Source organism: Ornithodoros turicata, chromosome 5 (genome assembly GCF_037126465.1).
Source record: "Ornithodoros turicata isolate Travis chromosome 5, ASM3712646v1, whole genome shotgun sequence".
NCBI classification, from domain to species: domain Eukaryota; kingdom Metazoa; phylum Arthropoda; class Arachnida; order Ixodida; family Argasidae; genus Ornithodoros; species Ornithodoros turicata.
This window is the reverse complement of record NC_088205.1, coordinates 64889480-64913393: the sequence shown is the minus strand read 5'-3', so window position 1 is coordinate 64913393 and position 23914 is coordinate 64889480. Positions and strand designations below refer to the sequence as shown.

Genomic DNA, 23914 nt, shown 5'->3' with positions numbered 1-23914 from the left:
GACGGAAAAGGGAAAGTAGCGTCGTTCCAGAAAGGAACGTTCGGGTCACCAATGTCGGAGAAAGAGGTAGACTAGACACAGGTTGCCGTGCGAGCCAGGCCAGTCGAACTAGAGCCCGAGCTGGCCGATGCAAAGGTTTTTATTACCCGCGCGCCTAGGTTATTGGTGCGCGGGAATGGTAATGGCGATGCCGCTACAACTTAACCGAAATAACGCGACCATCCCAATCGCGATCAAACCACTTTACCACGCCGCGACAGGATGGAAAAATTATAATGCCAACCCCTGTCCGACGAGGTGAGCCATGACTAAAAAGCACCCTAACATTATGGTTCGCTTCTAAATTCCTGACAGCCCTTGCTGAAAGAAAATGAGTTTCTTGCAGCAAAAGAATATCAATGGAATGACTAGAAGCCCACCGTAATACTGAAAATTGCTTTGTACAGCGAGAAAACCCCCTACAATTCAGCGTAGCCACAGAAAGTGCCATAATTCGAAATAAAACTTCACAAAAACTACCATTACACGCATGTTGCTTCCTCTGAGACAACAGCTGACGCCTCTGCCTCCATGCCAATGTCACCTGACCCAACGCTTGACACTGCCGATGGCAGTGTTACGCGAAAATCGAGCGGCCGGCTGGCCATGGCACACACACGCCAAAAGAATGACACTAGCCCATCATCAACAATAGAATCACACAAAGGAAAACACACAGAGATATATAGATTTTTACAGAAAATCAGGACAAGGACAGAATCACTCACCGCAGCTCAGCTTCGTCGTCGTCGTCGAAAATGCGGGAAGCAGTAATTGAAGTCACGTCATTGTTACAGGCCTGGTAACAATTCCTGGTAATATACCTGTATTAGCATCGGAGCGGAAGACCAGCCACACATACTGGTAATCGTATTGCCAACAGTTGGACTAGTAATATACCTGCTGAGTGTGTAGGAAAAATTATTCACAACAGAGAACGATGTCATTCGGGCCGATGGTTGGATACGAGCGTGCTATGCAGTCCGATTTTAAGGGTGTGGCTCAATTGTAGCGCGCGGGAGATCTCGCTGATTCTGCGCACCCTGTGCAATTCTTCGTTCTCGCTTCGGAACTACGCAAGAGAATAAGTCCCAGAGGCCATGGACATCAACAGAAGACGCCGTAGGAAAATCGAGTTTAAACTTCGCGACCACACCATCCCTCATGTCAAGACGCATCGCTTCTTGGGCGTCACCATTGACGAGAAGCTCAGTTGGAGTCCGCAGGTCACGGCTATCAAGTCAACCATCGGAGCCTTTCAAAATGTACTGAAACCCCGAAAAGCGTCCGAATTCTTTGCGAACCGAATTCGGGAGCGAACTTTTTTCGGAGGACAGAATAGACGATTTCAGAAATTGCATGGATGGCCCACCAGGAAGCGCCCTGTTGCGAAAGCCCCGCTGCACCTTGGGATTTAGTTTTCATGAGTCAGAGAGAAGAAGAAGAGCGCAGACGGTTTCGGTTTTCTCTCTCCTTCACCTCCCGCACCTTCGAGCAACAGGCAGAGGAGCACGAATGTAAACCATTTCCCACGACGCATTGCGCGATGCGCGTGACTTGGGCGACGGAGGGCCCCCGTGCGGAGCACAAGGGCGATATCTGAAATCGCCTATTGCGGGCCGCATTCGGCAGGATCTGGCCATGCCAGATTTCTCCTTCGAAATGGGAAGTGACGCCAACCGAAAAAGTAGAAAGCATCCAATGGCTATTCAGCCGGAAGTAGAACCATAGCAACAATGACGTAGCAATCGGGTCGACTGTCGCCGTGTGTGCGACTTCTACACCTATGAATACAGGGATTATCTCATTGAGCTGGATGGTTGAAAGGCGATGTGCCCCAGGGTCAGAAGTTTTCGGCCGAACTTCGGCTTACAGTTCGGTACAGAAAAAAGTTCAGTCCCGATTTCGGTTCGTGCAGTTTTCGGATAGTTTTTCGTGCCATGCGGTTCAGCCTTCAGGGCTCTCTTCTTTTGTAGTCGCTAAGTTCCCTCGGGGTGGGGATTAGGGATTGAAAGGGTGACGGTGGGGCATGGATGATTGTCCCGCGGGAGTTTCCCCGTGTGCAATGCTTCTTCAGAGCCCTGAACAGCTGACTCGCAGACGATATCCTGAACCAATAAGCAAGCGCGGACGGTGTAGCGTCACTGCGAGGTCGCAGGCTGGTACTGCTCTCCACCACCGCTGCGCACGGTCGCTTTTTGCGGCGTCCTTTAAATGTAATTTCTGCGACAATTATGACTTTGTGGGGTGAATTATTTCTCATGGTGCATTTTGTTGGCCTATTGAACAGTTTTATAGAAAGAAAACAGCGTGTTAGAAATGACTTATGTGCTACTTGAAGCAGGGTTCGGACCTACCGAAAATGGCACGTCCTTGTTCTTTTAAAGTACCTGTTTCACCTTTAACCTTTGTGGGTTCTCTGAAAAGAGGTGTGCTTCGGTACTTGTATACGCTCAGAGACAGAGACGTTAGACATGTACTTCCTTCTGCTCATGAAACACCTGAATCGATGTGACATGACGTCCTTATAATAGCCCCAACTTATTGATATAATATATAGACTGATGTTGCCAGCACGAGGAATGGAAACAATAAACGCAGAGAGTTCTTTCATTCTATTTTGATGACTTTAAAGGAGGTAAGAACTCCTATCTGCATGTATTTAGTTACGGGTTTAATAGATGTAATATTGTTCTTCTACGCTTCGGAATTCCATTTACAAATTATTGTTCAATTCTTCTCCTTCATAACTTGTGCAGCGTTAATACAAAAACGCACTCTCTTCCGTATTCGGGCGGGTATAGACGCACCGCCGTCCTCTATCCATCGTTACGTCATCTGAAGAATTGTAGCACCCAATCAGAAGCCAACGCGGAGGTACACATAACGTTCTGCTTTACCTTCTTCAAGATGATGGTGGTGGTGACGAACCGGCTTGCCGTTGTTGGCCTCACGTATGTGGGCTGCGTCACGACTGTAAACAGGATGAGATGATATTGTCACGAAGCGAAATGGGCCGGCGAGTCGTCGAATATACAGCAAACGGTTCATTAAACTATTTGGTAGCAAAAGCACAAGAGTGATAGCTCTCTGAACACAATTGAGTCCAAAGAAAGAATGCTCCAGCCTGGAGTGCACAAGCATTTAAGCGTCGCGCCGAAAAGTCTAGAAACAGCGCGTACGTTTGCCAGAGAGCAGGCGATGTGTCTGGAAGCTTCTTGCTTCTTCTTCAGCACGCGCCGGGATGAGATGTACCGTTTCGTGCCTGCCCTGGAAGTTTCTCGAAGATGATTCGTGGCAATATAGTGTGATAACAGATGAAGGAATGATGACGGCGGAAATTTAAGATTTAGGGCTGTCACTGCAGAGTTGCTGAGAAGTCCGAACAGTACTTATATTTGAGCAAGGCCAGATTCCTGGAGAAAGTAGACGAGGCAGCGAATTTTGGAGTGTCTTTCCGTGAAAGAACCTTTGGGATGTGGACATCATCCACCATACAGTTCCTGCAATGGCCAAGGTATTTCTCCCGCACCGCAGCATATGCACAGCAATGCAGTAGGATGTGCTCAAGATGAACTTCACTACATGGCACGCTCCTAGCCAACCATCATCCCGAATAACAACGTTCTCGTCCCTGATTTGTTTTAAACGGGAGGCGTAGCCTATTTTGTAGCCGTGCATAATAGATACATAATAGGATCCGCCTCTCGTTATCAACAAATCATGGCCGAGAACGTTGTCATTCGAGAAGATGGTTGGCTAAGAGCGTGCTATCTGCTGAAGATACGCACCTATCAAATTTACCTATACAAAAGGTGTCACAGACAACACGTTGGAATCGCCGTTTGGAGCCGACACAGTCGGCGTGCTCGCTTGGTACACTTCATAGCTCCTTTAATCCTGCGTGGTCGCTTGTATACTCTAGAATCTAGATTATTACCAAGTATAACTCGCTTCCCGTGTTTTTTTTTGTGTGTGTGTGTTTCTTTTTTCTTTTCTGTATCTGTGTGTGTGTTTGCGTCCCGCTTGCCCAGTGCAGGAGTCTATCGATACATTGTTTATATGTTTCATTTTCCAGAAACTTCACAAAGATTAGGGCTTCAGTGGAGAAGGAATACGGTCAGGTAAGTAACGTTTCTGTTAATTGTATCCAGCAGTAGCACGACGAGCAGCCCAAACAACAACAACTTTATTACAAGATGATGGCTAGGGAGATTCATCGCCAGGGGCGATGCAACCCATGGGTTATGCCTCATGCTATGCCATGCTGCCATGGGCTATGTCTCATAGCGCCCATAGTTTCCCATAGCAGCCCATAGCGCCCGTAGAGCAGCCCATTGTTTCATTCGCGGCCGTGTTATTCCATCCTGATACAATATCCTTAGGAACAACGTAACTTATTAACAAAGACGACAAACAAACAAGAAAGACAGGGTGTATTTTTTATCCGCAACAGAGCTTTTTTTCTTTTAAACAGCTATGAGAGCAGAATGAATGCTGTTTTGCCGGAGAAACGTAACAGAAACGGTATTATAGCGGAAATATGGCAGGTAATGGTAACAGAAGCCGATGTCGCACACTCGGGCTACCTGAAACATAAGCGGGAATGAAAATAATTTACGGCAATAGGCGGTTTCAGATATTGCTCTTGTGCTCCGCACGGGGGCCCTCCGTCGCCCAAGTCACGCGCATCGCGCACTGCGTCGTGGGAAATGGTTTGCATTCGTGCTTGCCTGCCTGTTGCTCGAAGGAAGGAGGGAAAACCGAAACCGTTTGCGCTCTTCTTCTTCTGTCTGACCCATGAAAACTAAATCCCAAGGTGCAGTGGGGCATTCGCAACACGGCGCTCTCTGGCGGGTCAGCCATGCAATTTCTGAAATCGTCTATATCATAGGGTACTACAGGACCCGAATTATTACAGTCCTTCACTGTATCATGTAGACAAATTTATGAAATAAAGCAGAAATGAAGCGAACTAAAATTAACTTAGGAGCTTGCAATTCATCGTCAGGGTGCACAGCGCTGACTCATCACCTTCGTTAAGAGCATAGCAGAGCTCTCGCCTTTTTAGACGTTTTTTCTTTTCTCTTTTCTTCTTTACTAGACCTGGAGTAGCTTGTCCCGCAGTGAGCGGGCTCACATCTCCATTTTTTTCTTCTATCTTCATCAGCAGCAGCAGCAGCCAAAAGTAAAATGAACTATCAAACTGAGCATACAAGTGTATGGTATACAATAAATAGATGGAGCATAGTGCTGATTCATTGATTCATTGAAAAGAAAAATAGAAATATGGATATGTGACACCCAATAAAGTCGGGTCAGGCTACGGCTACCCCAGAGCACATGAACAGAAAAGAAAGTAGAAAAAATAACCACAGCATGACCAGGAGACATAAAAAAGAACAAGCAGGGTCCAACTAATGAACGAGTCTACTAAATGAGGTTATAGTTCAAGTGACCGTATAGACTAAATACACCGATGACCCTCAACGAACTGCACAATGTACTCTGTCCTTAAGACAGCAGCCGAGAAACACGGGGACTTCAGAGGATGTCGAGAAGGTCACATAATTTCAAACATAGCGTAACTGCGTGTATGGCCGGCACTTGGTGACCCACAGGTCAGCACCCAAGAACTTTTTCGGTGCTGAAAAGGCGGTTATCCAGGTGGGCCAGCGACGATTCTCAGATGCGGCGATGGTCTCTATATTTACTATTTAGTGCAGTCTTGAATGACGTGTGCAGCGTCATATACGATGACGCATTCGCTACAACTCGGCGAGGGAACATTGAGGCGTATCCTGTAGATGATGGATGCAAGTGGCCGAGGCAGTCCTGGTGGCATTCGAAATTTGAGCTCAGGGTCAACTGTGTGCAAGAGTGGGTCACGGGGAATGCTTCTTCGCCAGAGGTCATAAACATAATCATCGGTGCCCTTGTAGAGATCATTGCTCTTATACGCTTACGGTGACTTGCAAGTTGCAAGCGTGAATAACATTCGTGGAAACCATATTCATATTAGCTGTTCAAAGAAACCACAAACGTATATTTTTGAATAAATGTCTCTTGTGTGCACGTATCCCTATAGTCCTCAAAATATACTTCAGAATATATACGTATAGATGTATTAAGTTTTGTGATAGTCTCAAAGCTTCAAAAAAAAAAAAAAGAAGAAGAAGGAAAAACAACAAAAAGTGGAAGGTGGTACAGTACCGAAAACCGAAACGAAAACGTAACGGAAACGAAACCAACAATGGTGGTAACCGAAACCGAAACAAATATGGTCCAGCAATGGAGGTGGTAACGGCAACGAAAAGGATTCCGCTATCTTTCCCTGGGCTTTGCAGTTATATGGCCAGGCGGACACCCTGTCGAAGAGAATCTGTAACTGACAAATTACCTAAAATTCATTACTTAAAGGGGCACTAAACAGATCCAAAAATATTTTCCAATTATTACGGTCTATGAAAGAACGTGGCTCACGATATCCAATTATGAAATTATTTACTAACAATGCCATTCAAAGAGCATAATCCGCGTGAGTTTCTCCTTCCTACTTGGAGAGCACCTACGTCACACGTCTCGCACGTATAGCAAAGCTGCATTCCAGTCACTGGACATGGAGGGCATTTCGGACTCCTAGCCAATGACGGGCGTCATTGACACAAGCGGCACCGTGCGGGAAGAACCGGTTTGTGGGAACATCGTTGTGACCTCGCGGAGCAATACAGCGCTGAAAACATAGTGCGCACACGAAATGGAATATTGTGGGCTTTTGGTACCTTTTGACCTGGCTACCTTGGGATTGACAAGTGTAAATATGTCTACACTTGACATCACTACATGATATTAAACAAAATCAATCAATATATCAATATGTAATATTCAATATATAATACTCAATATAATAATCAATATATATGCGTCCTGCATTTTGAATGGTTGATGGCGCGCAACGTCAAAATGACGGCGTTGCAGGGCGGGGCATGAGCGCGAAAGAGTGCAGCGGGTGCAAGGTATATCTAAACTGGTAGCGAAAACAAGCGAAAATACTAAATCAGACCCATCGGCAAATGAACCGAAACCGAAACTGCGAGGATCAGGAGCAAAAGGAGGACAAAGTTCATTCTCCGTCAGAAGGCCACGTGATTGGAGCGATGGAGATAACCTGATCTGCTGTCCAGATCAACCGCTTTGCAGGCCAAATGAGCCTCCGACGGCGGAGGTCATGCGCTAGGCGCGCGATTTCATTTTCGGCGCATTTGCATTCAGCGATGGATGTATTTCAACGTACGTGCTCGTTTTAAGATTCTTATACCTCCTGTACGCGTATAATGACAATTCGTGACTTTATGTACGTCGCAAGACAACCGTGGGCGACATCACAGTTGTCAGTCTGCGGATTGATTTTGCCCACCTAGGGATTCTTTAAAGGAGCGTGGAAGTGGCATTTGGCATGGCTCGAAACCCTGCTTCATCTGCGAAACTGTCCTCCAGGGGTCGCCATGCAAAATATTTTCCCTCTGCGGCGTATTGTCACTGTGCAATACAATTTACAAAAGACAGTCGGAAGTAGCGGACGCGAGACACGAGCCCCGCGTGAAGTAGAAACTGCTCAGTGCCTTTTCCATTTGTCTTTTTTTTTCTTCTCGGCACACGCGCCGCTTATACATGCTTGACCTGTGCCGTTGGACGTCACTCGTCACATGCCGGAGCCCGTGATACGTCACGACGTCTTCTCGTTCGCCGACGCGCTCTTTGCATGTGGAGAGCTTTTTTAAAGATGTGCGGAACAGAGCCTTGCGCGTGCTCTATAGGGCACCTGCGCTCATCGTTCTTTCGCAGGAGCTCATTCTATTCGTTGCAGGAGACGGTGCAGTGAAAAACAAAAAAAAAATATTTTGGGGGTCACCTCCCTTTTTTTGTTCATCTCCATGCTCCTTTAAAGGAGCAGTGAGGTGACCCCAAAAGTTATTGTCTTTTTTTCGTTTTTCGCTGCAGTGTGTTCTGCAACGAATAAAATTAGCTCCTGCGAAAGAACGATGATCGCAGGTGACCTATACAGCGCGAGCGCGAGGCCCCTGTTCCGCACACCTTTCAAAAATCCTCTCCTTGTAAAAAGATCGCATTACGCACCGCGATGACGTCTGACGTAACGTGATCCGTCTCCACGTCATACGTGACGTGCAGGGGACGCGCAGCTCAAACATGTATAAGCCGGGCGTGAGCTGAGAAGGAAGTGAGCTGAGATAAACGAAGAGAAAAAGGGTGAGGGCCTTTTCCACGTCACGCGAGGATCGTGTCGGCCGTCCGCGTCTGGCTTTCTCCGACTGTTTTTGTGAATTCGATTGCGCAGTTAAAATACACCGCAGAGCGGAAATATTTTGCATGGTGACTCCTGGTGGACAGCTTGACAGATGAGGCAGGGTTTCGAGCTATGTTAAATGCCATCTCATAGCTCCTTTAAAGTGGCATACGCATAAGGATGACCAGCTCCCGTGGCATAGTGGTTACGATGATCGCCTTCCACGCCATGACTGGGAGGTGACGCGGGTTCGAATCCCCTCACCGGTTGTGCTGTCTGTGGTTTTCCGGCAGTCATTCCTGGCTAATGTCGGCACACTTCCCCCTGAAGTCGGCCCAGGACGCACACTAACCCCTCTGTCCCCCATTCCTTCCTGCTGTCCTTTGTCCGTCTGTCCACGTCTGTACGCCGCGCATAGCCACAGTCGCTTCGCGGCGCTAACACGAAATTAAAAAAAGCATAAGGATGGCAAAATAACAGAACAGATAATAGCAGAAACCGCGCCGTGGGAATAAAGCATCTGGAACAGAGTTGTGGTCGTCAGCAGCTCCATAAATAATCCCCTACAGTGTTCCGCTGCTTTATGACAAGGATCGATAATTGCAGCCAGACTGAACGGCTTCTTGCTGACACAACTCCACTGAGCACGAAGTATTTGCCTCTCCGTTTCGCGTAGGTCATATCCTACTTAAGAGCTCCGTATCCATGAGGCTTGGTGTTCGTATTTGTAGGGAATTAAAGAGCACAGGGAAAGAGCGAGGATAAAGCCACTGGTACCAACGGCCTCTCCTCTCTAGAACAGGTCGTGGCATTTGGGTAGAACAGTCTGTAGAGCGAGAAATGAGGCGACCAGGCTCTACTGAGGTTGATGGGTTTTAATGACGGTTAATGGCGATGAACCGAAAACGAAAGCTCGGGTCACGCGCAGTGCTGCGCGTAACCGATGGCGGTGCTGGTGATGATTATGACGCTGCTGCTACAGGGCTCCCCCCCGTGGCGGATGACAAGGCTGGCGAGGAGGGCCGAGGTTTGCGGAAAGGTCGGGCGCCGAGGCCAAGGAGTGCAGGAGCCGGACCCGAGGCGGCGGGCGGCTCGTAGTGTGCGAGCTGCGGCGCCCAATGCACCCGACGTGGAGGGGAAGGAATGCTGGAGACAGGAGCTGAGCACGGACGTAGGGAGGGCGGGTCGGGCGATACCAGAGGTGCAGACTCCAGGAATGCGGGCTTAAGCCTGTCGATGGCCACAGTGTCAGGTCCCCGTGGAAGATCGAGGCGGAAAAACTTCGCGGCTCGCGAGATGACCCTGTAGGGGCCGTCATAGGGAGGCTGCAAGCTGGAGCGCACAGAGTCCCGGCGGACGAAGACGTGGGTGGCTTGATTAAGGTCGGGGCTCACGAACACGCGTGTTGCGGGAGCGGAGCGGGTAGGCGTGGGCTTGAGGTCCCGGAAGAGCTGGCGGAGACGGTCGATGTAGGAGGAAGGGTCGTGCACGAGCGGGGCCGATGGGCTGAAGAATGCTCCGGGAAGGCGGAGCGGGCAGCCGTAGACCATGTGGGCCGCGCTGCAGTCATCCTGGCGGATCGCGGCGCGAAGGCCAAGCAGGACGAAGGGTAGACGCTCGGGCCAGGTTGTGTCGCCGTGGTCAGTGGCGCGGAGGGAAGCCTTGAGCTGCCGATGAAGGCGCTCGACCAGGCCGTTGGCAGCCGGATGGTAGGCCGTGGTTCGGATGTGATGGGTTCCGAGGGCGCTGCACAGGTGACCGAAGAGGGCCGATTCAAACTGGCGTCCTCTGTCCGTGGTTACAGTGGACGGGACGCCGAATCGGGAAACCCAGGAGAAGAGGAATGCGTGGGCCACCGTCTCTGCCGTGATGTCAGGAATCGGCGTTACCTCCGGCCAGCGGGTAAAGCGGTCGATGCCCGAGAGCAGGTAGCGGTAGCCTTTGGCCGGAGGAAGCGGGCCGACCAAGTCGATGTGGACCTGGTCGAAACGTGCATCTGGCGGAAGGAACCGCGATGGAGGCGAGATGGTGTGGCGGTAGATTTTGGACCGCTGGCAGGCCAGGCAGGCCCGCGCCCAGTCACGGACATCGGCATTCATGCGAGGCCATATGTAGCGCTCTGCGACGATCTTTTGCGTGCCGCGCACGCCAGGGTGGGACAGCGAGTGGAGGGCGTTGAAAACATGCCGGCGGAAGGCCAGGGGAACGAAAGGGCGCGGGGTACCAGTAGAGGTGTCGCACCATAGACTTGCCGTCGAACCGGGGAGCGAGATCTCCCGAAAAGTGGTGGATGAGGCGGGGGATGAACGAAGGGCGGCGAGTTCTTCATCTGCCTGTTGCGCCTGGGCGATGCCGTCCAAATCGACCGCGGGGGGCGGATGGAGAGCATTGACGTCCGGCCGCGAGAGTGCGTCGGCAGCGGCATTGTCTTCGCCTGCGACGTGTCGCACATCGGTCGTGAACTCCAAGAGGTAGCACATGTGGCGGGTTTCACGAGGCGAGTGGTTGAGGGAGGCCGATCGCAGGGCGAACATGAGAGGCTTGTGGTCGGTGTACAGCACAAACGGGCGGCCCTCGAGAAAATGGCGGTAGTGTCTGCATGCCAGGTAGGCGGCGAGGAGCTCACGCCCGAAGGTGCTGTAGCGTGTTTCGGCTGGCGAGAGGCGTTGGGAAAAGAAACCGAGAGGTTTCCAGTGGCCATCCTGACGCTGCTGCAAGACTGCGCCGACAGCAGCAGTGGAGGCGTCGACGAACAACGCTGTCTCGGCGTCAGGACGAGGATGGTGGAGCAGCACAGCATCTGCCAGGGCCTGCTTGACCTCTACGAACGCGCGTTCTGCTGCCGGTGTCCACTCCAGAGGGGCAGCACGGGCCTCTTTCGGATGGTCAGCGCCGAGAGCTGCGTAGAGAGGCTGGAGCAAGGCAGCACAGCGAGGCACAAAACGTCGGTAGAAAGTCACGAGGCCGAGGAATGAACGAAGTCCTTTGCGAGAAGTGGGGGCAGGAAAGTCTCGGATGGCCTGGACCTTGGATGCGAGTGGCCGGATGCCTTGCGGGGTGATGGTGTGTCCCAGGAAGGTAAGGGTGGTAACGCCAAACTCACACTTCGCGGCATTGATGGAGACTCCGTAGTCCTCCAGGCGCGAGAACAGGACGCGCAGATGGGCGCGATGAGCCTCCGGAGATGGACTTGCGACGAGGATGTCATCCATGTATGCGAATGCGAAGTCCAGGCCGCGGAGCACTTCGTTGATGAATCGTTGGAATGTCTGCGCAGCATTACGCAGGCCAAAGGGCATCCGCACGTATTCAAAGAGGCCAAAAGGGGTGGTTATAGCAGTCTTCGGGATGTCAGGGGGATGGACGGGAATTTGGTGATAGGCTTTGATGAGGTCTATCTTGGAGAAGATGGTCGCTCCGTCAAGATTCGCGGTGAAGTCCTGAATATGGGGAAGCGGGTATCTGTCCGGTACCGTGACGATGTTGAGTGCACGGTAGTCCCCACATGGGCGCCAATCACCAGGTGTTGCTTTGGGCACCATGTGGAGAGCGGAAGACCACGGGCTGGAGGAAGGCCGAATGATCCCCAGTTCGAGCATGTGCTCGAATTCCCTCTTGGCAATGACGAGGCGCTCCGGAGCCAGCCGTCTGGGGCGAGCGAAGACAGGGGGGCCCCGTGTCACGATGTGGTGAGTGACGCTGTGTCGAGGTGGGCAAGAGGCGTGCGATTGGCGCAGGACAGCGGGGAACTCCGTGACAATGTCGGCGAAAGCAGTGGGCAACGGTAGCCGTATGGTGGGACTAATGGCGGCTATATGCGCTGGAGCTCCATAAACGTGCAAAGAAGTAGTGTTGTCGACGAGGCGCTGGCGTCTAATATCCACAAGAAGGTCGAAATGGTGGAGGAAGTCGGCGCCAAGGATTGCGAAGGGGAGGTCGGCGATGGTAAAAACCCAACGAAATACTCTGCGCAGGCCGAGGTCAAGGGTGACGGAGCGTTGACCGTAAGTTGAGATGGTGGACTTGTTGACGGCCTGCAAAGCCAAGTCTGGTTGTCGGTGTCGTTTTTCTGCGGGGGTTGGTGGAACGACGCTCACGTCAGCCCCGGTATCCACCAGGAAGCGACAGCCGGACACGCGGTCCGTGATCCGGAAGAGTCGGCTGTTGTCGCCCCCAGCCATGCCAGCCGTTAATGGTTGGGGGGAGCGTTTCCCGGCCACGAGCAAGGGGCCTGGCAGTTCCTTGCGGCATCGCCGAATTTTCGATGATACCAGCAGAAGTGGTGCTGAGAGGGCGAAGGAGACCGTTGACGGGATGGCGAGCAGCGACGGCAAAACGGGCGCCGAGGGGAACGTGGTCGCTGCGGGGGAATGGCGTCCACCCGGTTCACCAGGGCCGCCACCGTAGTCTGGAGTTGCTGGAGCGACGTGCTGATGGCATTGATTGCAACGTCCACCGGTGGAGGGGAGGTGCGGCGGATTAACTCGTCCCTTAAGGTGTCGTAGGGTAACTCGGGGTGAGGGTGGATGATTATGTCGCGGACTTCCGCCGCAGCTTCGGGAGGAAGGTTTGCGATGGCATAGCCAAACCTTGAGGCTTGAGAAGTGACGCGGCGTCCGTCGAAGAGAACCTCCGCCTGCGCGAACCACAGCTGAGGATCGGAGATGGAGAAAGGCGGCAGGCGGAGCGGTGCCACAGAAGCCTCGAGCGGTGGAAGTGGCGGTGGCCGGCTGGGAGGCGAAGAGCTGGTGGAGTGCTGGTCACCGTTCATGATGGTGGAACGCTAAGACATCACGTTCGGGTCACCAGTTGTAGAGCGAGAAATGAGGCGACCAGGCTCTACTGAGGTTGATGGGTTTTAATGACGGTTAATGGCGATGAACCGAAAACGAAAGCTCGGGTCACGCGCAGTGCTGCGCGTAACCGATGGCGGTGCTGGTGATGATTATGACGCTGCTGCTACAAGTCTATTGGGATCTTTTGTCCTTTCTCTTCGGTGCTTGGATTGGCCCAGCAATCTTACGATATCCCGTTGTTATCATTGTTATCCGCGAAGACCTTTCCAGAAGGTCTATGCCTTCCTTCGTACATGTGTTGTCCGAGTGTCGTGATGCCCGGTCTATATTTTCACATAGAAGTATGATCTTTCAGATCGCTCACGTGGTTACTTATTAATTAAATAATGAAATAAAATTTATTGTTTCAATTAAATTAAAAGTCGCCAAATGAATGTTTGCCCGCAAAGCCTTGCGGAGATCTCCAGCGGAGTGAGCCAAGAGCCACTCTCCCATAAATTTTTTAATCATTATGGAGACATGCAGCACAGTGCTCGCGTAACAAAAGACGAAAGACGACACAGAAAGACAGAAAGACGACCACTGCCACATACAGCTCTGCGCTCCATAGCTCTAGAAAATAGCGCTAGGAACCTAGCACTGTTATTCCGCTTGCCGTTCTCACAAACAACCGAGCACATAGTGCCATATTGCTCGGATCACACGAAATCTCGTTGCGACGTGATGCACCGGTACTACCGCGATTGTTTACTCTCCGCGTCGTGTATCCGCAGCCAGTGACAGTTTTGATGCTGTGATTGCCATGATCAATAAGTTGCGCGAAAGGAAAAACTCAAGTCCATTTTTACGTCGTCGCCTTCCTGCCTTGCTGCTTCGAGTGGCCGGAAGCAAAACAAACCCCAGCTTCCGCGACGTAACCGCTGAAAGAAGCTCCCGATCGGTTAACGCAGACTTAGCGCTCAAAATAGTGCTGGAAAAATTAACGGGAATTAACGGGAGGCTCTACTTCGACAAGCGCTGTTTTATAGCGGTTCGCAGCACTCAGAGGAGGAAACATAGCGCTGTTTTATAGCGTTGTGTAGCAAATCGCTATATGCGGGAACAGGCCTTTGGCACACGTGGAAGTATCAGGGCTCTTCCGTCAGTCTACCCAGAAATGGGATGTGCATGACAATACGCCCCCAACCAAAGTCGCTCCTTCAGACCACCTGAAGGACAAAGAAAGCCAGCAGTCTCTTCTTATCCATAATTCCATAAAATCTGAGTTAACCGAACCGGGGTGGCTCGAGACCGGCTGGCAAAATGCTCGCCAGGTGGTGAAGGTTCCGTCTTGCCTTTGTTGTCCTCACCTACACTCTTAGAAATGAACTTCACCGCATAGCACGCTCCTAGCCAACCATCATCTCGAATGATGTCGTTGTCAGCTCTGATTTGTTGAAAACGGGAGGCGTACACCATTTTTGTGATAATTATGAGCAGCCTAAGTGTCACAAAAAAAAGCCGTACGCTTCCCGTTTTTAACAAATGAGGGCAGATAACGCTATTATTCGTGATGATGGTTTGCTAGGAGCGTGCATGCGGTGAAGTTCATTTTTAAGAGACGGCGAGCCCTTCCACCAGCACCGTCATTTATAAGAGTGTATGGGGGAGTGAATTCAGAAACGTGTTACTTAAAACCAAGATAAAGCTTACGCTTTGAGAAGCCGCAATACGACGCACGACCAAGTTCGTCTTCATTGCTGACGGGTAGCGTCGTCAGCTTAGTTTGAGAGAAAGCAAAAATGTGACGCTGTCACACAGTCTTAAAACGGAACTTCACCGTATAGCACGATCCTACCTAAGCGTCATCCCTAAAAGCCTCGTTCCTTCCCCTGATTGGTTAAAAACGAGAGGCATACGCCTTTTTTGTGACATTTATCTAGTTAGGACATACGTGAGGCCGACAACGGCAAGCCCTATCACCACCACCACCACCACCACTTATCTAGTTAGGATAATTGTCACAAAAACTTGTACGCCCTGTACTTTCCACAAGTCAGGAATGATAACGCCATTCTGTGACATAACGTAACTTCATATGTGTCACAAAAAGGCGTACGTTCCCGTTTTGAACAAGTAACAGGAGCGTGCGATGACATCCAAGATAACGGTTGGCTAGAAGAGTGTGAAGTTCTGCTTTAAGAGCGGCTGTGAAGTCTGGGTGCTTTCCTTTGATTTTTCCCAGACGCTGTAAGGCAAATGGCGGCACAGACCCCTGTGAAGTCGGCCCAGGATGCGCTATCTCCGCGAGTAACATACCGACACAAAGGCAGGGAGACCGGTGACCAGCGAACGGCCCAAGCAAGCAATGGCCGATGGCCGACGGTTGGCAAAAGGGCGGGTGACAGTTGGCCCACGACTCTTTTGGCCATCCAACGTTGGCGCAACGTTGCATAGTGATAGGCAGACCGAGGATTGAAAAGCTGTCGGCGACGGTACAGATCCGTATCAAGAAACGAGCTCGTTGGCCAAGCACTTGCCAAAGCTTAGACCAATCTCGCCTGGGAGAGAGGGTAACGTAGAATGGTGTAGCGCTACATAAGTTCGACTTTCGATGGACCAAAGGAATTTCTCAAAACTAAAGTAGCAAGAAACAGAAGCGTTACCTTCACAGCGAGTTAATACGACAAGAAATTCATCATTTCAGTGCCGTTTGTGTGCGCGCCAAATTAAACCTCACCCTTCATTTTGACACACACGCGAACAGGACTCTCGAATTTGCGGAAGCTCGCGAGACAAGCTATGTATAGTATCTGTTTTTCATCAGGAAGCACATGCCGTTGTGCGTTTGGTCGTATTGTGGTCTCGGGCATGTTACGAGCTTTTTTATACATTTAAAAACCTCTCTATTTTTTTGTTTGTTTTTGCATTTTGAAACGTCGTGCTCACTTGTCGTTGTGGGAAATACGAGCAAAACAAACAAATAATGATATATATCGTTACCGCGAGACAATTGAGTATGACTATGAGCGACGCCGCAGGAATGCCTTGGTCTGTATCTTGGCACAAGCTTGGCACAACGTAGGCCGGCCAATGCTTGACAAATCATTGGCCAGGGTACAGATCCGTATCAAGAAACAAGCTTGTTGGCCGATGATGTACCAAGCAAGGCCAGGTAGGCCAACCTAACTATTGCCAAGCTTGGCCCAACCTTTGTTTGTTGCTTGGGGGCCAGACCAGCAATATAGAGAGCAGCAGGAATCTCACATACAGAGTTCAGAGTGAAGATTCGGCGTGAATAACTCACCGCCAACCACCCAGTGCAGTGGCTTGCTTTTATCAAGAGTGCCAAAGCCTCATTTTTCCTTTCACTCAAGTAAATAAGTTGAGCTCAGTCAGTAATGATGTTGATGTTGTACGCTCTGTAAGCGTAAGCTCTATGTTGGTTTTACGTAACGCGTTTATGAGCTCACTCCTTACGTAGCGCGCTTCTCTGCGAGCGGCGTGAACTACCGTTTTCAGCTTGAAACTTTTATTAAGAACGTACCCAACCAAGAAGACAGCTTTCTAACGATGGCGGCTGAAACGTGTCAGGCCAGTGTCTCATCACGATTTCATCGCGAGTCCCTGATTTTTATTTCATGGTCTCTCGCGTATGAGCGAAGTGGTTTCATGCGGCCACGTGCCTTGTTTACGACGGTAAAAACGATTTTTATCAAGAGCCGGCACGCAGACATAGAGACGACGACGGGCGCTTTTCATCCGCCGACTCGACGTCGACGAAAGCGATGCTTGCCTCTTTGTAGAACGACGAGCTTCGAAGTGGGCGCCTCGCGTATTGATTCTCTCTCCGAGCTTCTTCTCTTTCGTTTTCCTCTCCTTCCTATACTTGCCTTCAAACCTCAGTCGGTGTATTTGGAGTTTCGCACGATTCTATTCTGTATTGACGACTGCGAAGTGGTGAACAGCGAATATGCAGAGAGACGACGACACGATAGCAATAGAACTGGGGAATGAACGAGGTGAGCTGGAAATGAAAGTGGTTCCGGTTTTGCAAACGATTTACGCGTAAGCTTGCTGCACTTTAAAGTGACAGTCCGGGAAAACCTGGTAACCTTTTGAAACAAATTTTGTCCAACTGCTACGTAAGTTCATATGCTGTGTGCAAAATTTCACCTTACAAAATGGCGCGGTTTTCGAGAAACCGAATAAAAACAATTTCGCTGCGGTCATTCGGTTTAGGTTTTCTCCCTCGCAGACTCCTTGCCCCAACTGTGCTTTATGTACGTCTTCCCTCATGTGACCACGTCGTCCCCAAGGGACCATGATGTCACTGCGTGGGACTGCCTTGATGTGGTGGTGGGTGCCGTGTAGAATGATCGGTGGAATTCAGTGCATGAAGTACCTGTGGCGATCGTGTGACAGACGATCCTATGTATTGTATAGTGATCGAGTAATTGTGCTACGCAGTTTTAATGCATTAGCAGTGTCAAAATGGAAAAAAGTGTATGCATGTGCGTGTATGTACGTGTGGTGTGTCTGTGTATGAGATGGTGAAGCCTCACCGAGGCAGAGGTATTCGCGTTTCTCGCCAAATCGACGTCGCACAGCGGTGAAACTCGGGACTAGCCAAAACAGGTACACCCGGCCGACCCCGCGTACACTCTTAAAAATAAACTTCACCGCATAGCACGCTCCTAGCCAACCATAATCTCGAATGATATCGTTATCTGCCCTGATTTCTTGAAAACGGTAGGGGCACGCCTTTTTTGTGACAATTATAAACAGCATAAGTGTCACAAAAAAGGCGTACGCCTCCCGTTTTCAACAAATCAGGGCAGATAACGATATCATTCGAGATTATGGTTGGCTAGGAGCGTGCTATGCGGGGAAGTTCATTTTTAAGAGTGTACACTTGCGGAGAAGTTGCTGCTCTTCGCATGAATCGCTGAGCTGCACCCGTATTTTGCTGTTGAAGTCATGGATGAAGTAAACATTGCAGACAACGACCAGTGAACTAAACCAAACTAGTTTTGTTCTGTGTCACAATGCGACTCTGCGCGCCGAGGGGATAACCAGTTTGTCTTTCCGCGTTTTCTTCTTTCCACACATAGAATACCGCATACTTCGACGCATCCTCGGAAGAAATGGATTGAGCGACTCAAAGTCAGCAAACCTGTTACATCAGCAATGCTTCTGTGTGTCTAGCAGAGCTCTTCGAGCGGTACTGCCTACATATCTGATGAACATTCTTTCTTTTCTCTTTTTTTTTTTTTTTTCTGAAGCACACTTCTGTTCAACTCACGTCAGGAAAGGAAGCAAAAACTTGTCTAGACAAAACAGAACAAGTTTGTTTCAAACTTGAATAGCCATTATGTGTAAGAAAGCGCAAGCGATAGCGTGAAAACGTATACCAAATCAGTTTTGTAACTCTGCATTTGAATGGGCTCGTCAAATCACTTGGGAAAGAATGCAGAAAGAATGCGACGTTTCGTTAAGGTTTCCCAAAAACATGCGCACCAGTGACACACGGATGTCGCATCATTACCGTGTAACTTGTAAACTACATTCGTACACGCGCTACACACTTAGAAGATGTTAGCTGTAAGAGAACTACAGCGCAAATGTCGTGTGCTTGCATATGTCTCTCACATTCCTGCAGTGCAGGACACTCGCTGCTTGCTATTTCGGCCTCGCAACCGGTAAACGTGAAATTCACCTTCACGAAATGTGGTTGATCAAACACGCCGGAACTTCGCAAATAATACGCGACAACTATAGCCTTCTCCTTGGACAGCCCGGTTACGCCTGCCAGAAGTATATGAGCAGCGTTTAATATTCGTTCGCCCTTCAACGCATCGAGAATTAACATTGCAGTTCAGAATCTCAAAATCGAAACTAAGCGACAACCTGGATACGTCCGCCATGTTGGAGTTTAGATGCGCCACCTACAGGTCATGAAAAACGCGAATAAGTGGACATGTAGTAAATGGGATATAAGAGGGTAAAGGTAAATGGAGACATAATTATTTGAAATTGAAGTAGTTGAAGGTAATTGAGAGTAAGGGGTAAGAGTAATTAAAGGTAATTAGAGGTAATTAAAGCAAGAAAGTATGATATATGTAATTAACAGAAAGATTAAATGAAATTAAAAATTACCGAAGGTAATCGCAGGTTACCGGAGGTAATTAAATGTAATTAAGGACAATTCGCGTCAATTAAGGGAAATTGAGAGTAATTAAAGCAAGTAAACGTACCGTAATTTCACGCGTATAAGCCGCACCGCAGATAAGCCGCAGGACGCGTTTTTTGGGACGTTTTGAAAATTTTCTGGCAGATAAGCCGCACCCGTAGATAAGCCGCGGGCAATACGAGACGACTGATTTGTGCGACAAAGGAGACCATAGAGAAGGCCATAAACCCTGTGGTCCATATTCCGGGATCGGCACAGTGTACAACAGAGGAGGTCAGTTCTGGAGTTCTACCAAGATCGGATTGTGCCCTTGTCAGGTGTTTTTCGTGGACTGATGGGTCAGTGATCTTCCAGAAGACGTGAATCACTGTCACCACTTTCCTTAAAGCTGCTTGGGGGAATGCACCAGGAAGATCAATCTACTCGAATGTGGACCCGTCCCTGTTACGCACTGTTCGTGCATCGGCAGGGCAGTGCTGTTCCAGAGACACTGTCGGCCCTTTCGTTAAAATCGGCGTATGGGGAAAATACCAGGAAAAAATAGTCATCAGATAAGCCGCACCGGTGGATAAGCCGCAGGGCGCCCGTGAGAAAAAAAAATCGCGCATAAGCCGCGGCTAATACGAGTGAAAATACGGTAATTGATGATGAAATGAAATTCAAGGTTACCTCAGGTAACATGTGATTACCTTCGGTAATTAAAGTGTAATTGAACGTAATTGAGGCTAATTAAAGATTAATTAAATGGACTTACAAATAGTCATTGAAAGTATCGAACCGGAAGTCAAGTATAGACCGGAGGTAGATAACCGGAAGTCGAGTTGGATCGAAAGTGGATACCGGAGGTCTATAGACGGGAAGTGGACAGCCGGAAGTTGGGTTTATACCGGAAGTAGATACCCTGGAGTCAAGTATGGACCGGAAAAGGTGCTTATTACTAACGCATTTCTCGCGCATTTATCGCTAAATCGCCACTGAATTTTTTATCTGCTCCCTGCAGCGAGGTGTTCCGTTCTATGCGTGTAGTGAACCAGAGGCTGCATCGTGATACCTGTATTTACATAAAAGCTACTCTGCGTGACGCAGAATGCCCACCCATAATGTTTTTCGTATAAGCGTATAGAGTGTGCGAAAGTGAAACATGCCACTACATCATCGTCACTTATTTCTTGGTGTTGTATACGTAATTTATATGTAAACGTATAGGGTGGAGAACATTTGTTGCCCGAGCTGCAGTTCAGCACGGAAGGGGCACCTGCCAGCTATTTCTGTGCGTTTGAATGAATACTTCCGTATTCCATTGAACACATGACTAACACGACTGGAGTCAGGAAGATATCGTTGCCATAGTGCCTGACCACGTCTGTGTTGTCCCTGGATGAAGGTCCTCAGCCATTTTTCCTTTCCTATAGAATTGGTAGCGATAATCTACGGAGAAAAAAAACACTACAATACCTAGTAAGAGAATAATACGATGCCAAATGGCAGAACGGGAAGTCTGTCTCGTATCGGACGAGCAACATTTAACCAGTCACTACGTGCATTTGAAACCAAGACCGAAGTCCTCTTGACGCTACAGGCATGGGGCGGTGGCCATCAACCACTGCCTTCGTGTGAGTGTTTTTGTAAACACATAAAAGAGCATTCTACGAGGGGAGTTCAAGTCAAACCGGGACTTTTCATTTTTCGCAAAAGTAAAATGAACTTACAGTCGAGAAATGAGTTTTATTTTTCAACGTAATCTCCAGCTGCACTAATGTACTTGTCCCAGCGTTTCACGAGGGATTGGATGCCAGCAGCGTAGAAATCCTTACCGGCGCGTAGCAGCCATGATCGGACCGCATTCTTGACCTCCTCGCAGCTGAAGTGGCGGCCCTCAAGAAACGCCTTCAGTGGGCCGAAGAGATGGAAATCGCTGGGGGCGAGGTCTGGACTGTAAGGGGGATGTGGCAGCAACTCCCAGCCAAGTTCCTGTAAGGTGCGTGTCGTGAGATGCGTGGTGTGCGGGCGTGCATTGTCCTGTAGGAAGAGGACTCCTTTGGTGATGAGGCCCGGCCACTTTTGCTCCAGCGCCTTATGCACATCCCAGAGAACCTGGCGGTAATATGCACTATTGATGGTGGTACCACTGGGCAGAAAATCAACGTGAACAACGCCAGCCTTGTCCCAGAAAACCGTGGCCATGACCTTAGCCGCAGACGGGGTGCTTCGGAACTTCTTGGGAGCTGGCAAGCCCGGATGCTTCCACTGTTTTGATGCGCGTTTAGACTCAGGAGTGAAATGGTGCACCCACGTTTCGTCGCACGTGATGATCCGATCAAGGAACGGCTCTCCTTCAGTGTTGAAACGGTACCTTAGCTCTTGGGAGATTTCCAGTCTTCTCTGCCGGTCAAACACAGAGAGCTGCCTCGGGACCCAGCGGGCACTAACTTTCCGAAACTGGAGGTGTTCATGAATGATAGTGTTCAACGTTCCCACAGAAAGGTCCGTCTTTCGAGCCAGGTCGAGACATGTTATCCGTCGGTCCTTGAGGATCAGGCGCTCCACAAGTTGGATGTTCTCAGGAACTCTGACACAGGGCTCGGAGCCGCCTCGGCCGCGATCGTCCTGCACTGATGTACGGCCGTCGCGGAACCGCTTGCACCACTCAAACGCTTTGCTGCGGCTAAGTGTATGATGGCCATACTCACCCTGAAGTCTTCTGTGAATATCAGGTGACTTTACGCCTTCATTCACGAGAAACTTCATGACAATTCGCTGTTCGATGTGCGGGCTCACCTCGTTGTCGGCCATCTTGTCCAGCACGTGTCTTCTGTTTTGGACCACCACGTGGTGAACGCGGAGGCCTGTCGCGTGTGAAAATGACGAAAAAGATGTAGCGCGAGGCATTTGTACACTCAGGCATAAAGCTCTCATAATAACTAGAAACCAAGACAGCGAAGAGGAGCATCTCAACTTGTGAGCCGCCAAGATAGATACGGTAGGCCTAGCGTGTTGCGAACGGTGGCACCTACGAGTTCCCTGCGCTGTTGTTTCATGTTGCAGCACAAGGTTTAAACTGTACGATACTCGTTCCCTAGAGAATCCAAGCGCACAGGTGATGGCAGACAAAACAAACACACTTCGCACACGGTATGGCACGCGGAGCAGAGCAGAAGCGGAAGCGACTTGCATTGGATTGGATACCGTTGCGCCGAACGTGCCTGGTATTCACACGTGCAAAAGCTGTGGCGGAATCCGGCCCAATCCAAAATATCGATCATGGCGCCTCCCGGACTTGGACATTGGGAGAGGGTCTTGCCTCGGTACAACTCCTTTGTTCTCCCCCATCGCTCTCTCTCCCAGCTTTTCTTCTAGCCTTTCTACTTATGATTTCTATGCACTCAGGAGACAGAAAGTCCCGGTTTGACTTGAACACCCCTCGTATGACCATCAGCCAGCGTGGCGTCGTGGTTCGGATGATCGCCTTCCACGTCAAGCCTGGGAGGTGACGCGGGTTCGAATGCCGGCTCCCGCGAGTCGTAAAGTAAAATAAATATAATTTTTGCTCCGTCGTGGCACTTTAACAACACGACAGCGCTTAATGATTGCACAGATTAACGTCTTAGCAAATTTGTTACAAAACAAAAGTAGGTTGTGAAATCACCCATTTGTACCGTGTTAGTACCCCGAGCGCGTTCTTCTCCCTCTAAGCCGGAATAGTTCCATATGAAAGTGTACGTTAACTACGTGCTATTTCTAGCAGTGCCAGCTTTGTTGCCTGGCCCATTAAAGCACTTTTGACGTGTTTTAGTGCGACGAACCCCTTGCCTAGAACTGTACTTCCCATGTTGTAATCGTTGCAGCCATAAGGATAGCCGGCGGCCGGGAGATAGTAAATTATTTCCTCTAGAAATTCTCTGAGTTGTCGTTTCCTTCCTCTCTTAGCTAGGATGCACGCACGGCTACTCCGGAGAGATATCACTTTTTCGCTCCCTGTAAAAGTACATAGTTTATGACAGCGTATTTGTTGAATTATAAATGTGTTCTGCAGCACGGAAACCAGTAGGAATCATAAATGATTCCTTTTCCTCTCGGCGGCTTTATGTCTCGTTTTATCTTCTCTCTTGTTTCACTACTGTCCCGTATTGCGAGTTCTTTCAGTATACCGAGCTACTTGCTTTATATGGGGTATTACTGTGCTATGCGCTGCGGTGTATCATTGATATCGGAGCTAGTCCATGCAGCTGGATGCAAAATGATAATGTGGGGATTACTCTCTTGCAGCGCCACCGACGAGGTCGATGAGACGCATAATCTAATGTTCACATATATACTCACAACAGAACGGATAACAAGGCGATGCCAGCAATCCGCGTTTCTATATAGTACAACAATAATGAGAAGGCAGTTTCGAACAACTTTCATTTGAAACGTTAAAACAAGACTTTCGTGCAGAGCCTGCACTTCACCAGGTTATAGAAATGACAACAACAACAACAACTATTGTGAGATGGTGAATGGGGAATTTCATCGCCATGGGCGATACTCTACCCCATTGCTGGTGGTGATGCGCGGGAATGAAATAATGAGCCGAACACGAAAGTCTCGTTTTAACGTTTT

The 23914-nt window shown here is 49.6% G+C and overlaps 1 protein-coding gene across 1 annotated transcript in view; it reads left to right on the top strand.

The window, feature by feature from the left end:
* LOC135394585 (FRAS1-related extracellular matrix protein 2-like) overlaps positions 1–23914 on the top strand; it is a 263630-nt gene that overhangs the window by 57108 nt on the left and 182608 nt on the right. Inside the window, exon 3 of the mRNA XM_064625401.1 lies at positions 4118–4163. Within this exon, the coding sequence (XP_064481471.1) occupies positions 4118–4163 (46 nt within the window). The remainder of the gene's footprint in view (positions 1–4117; positions 4164–23914) is intronic.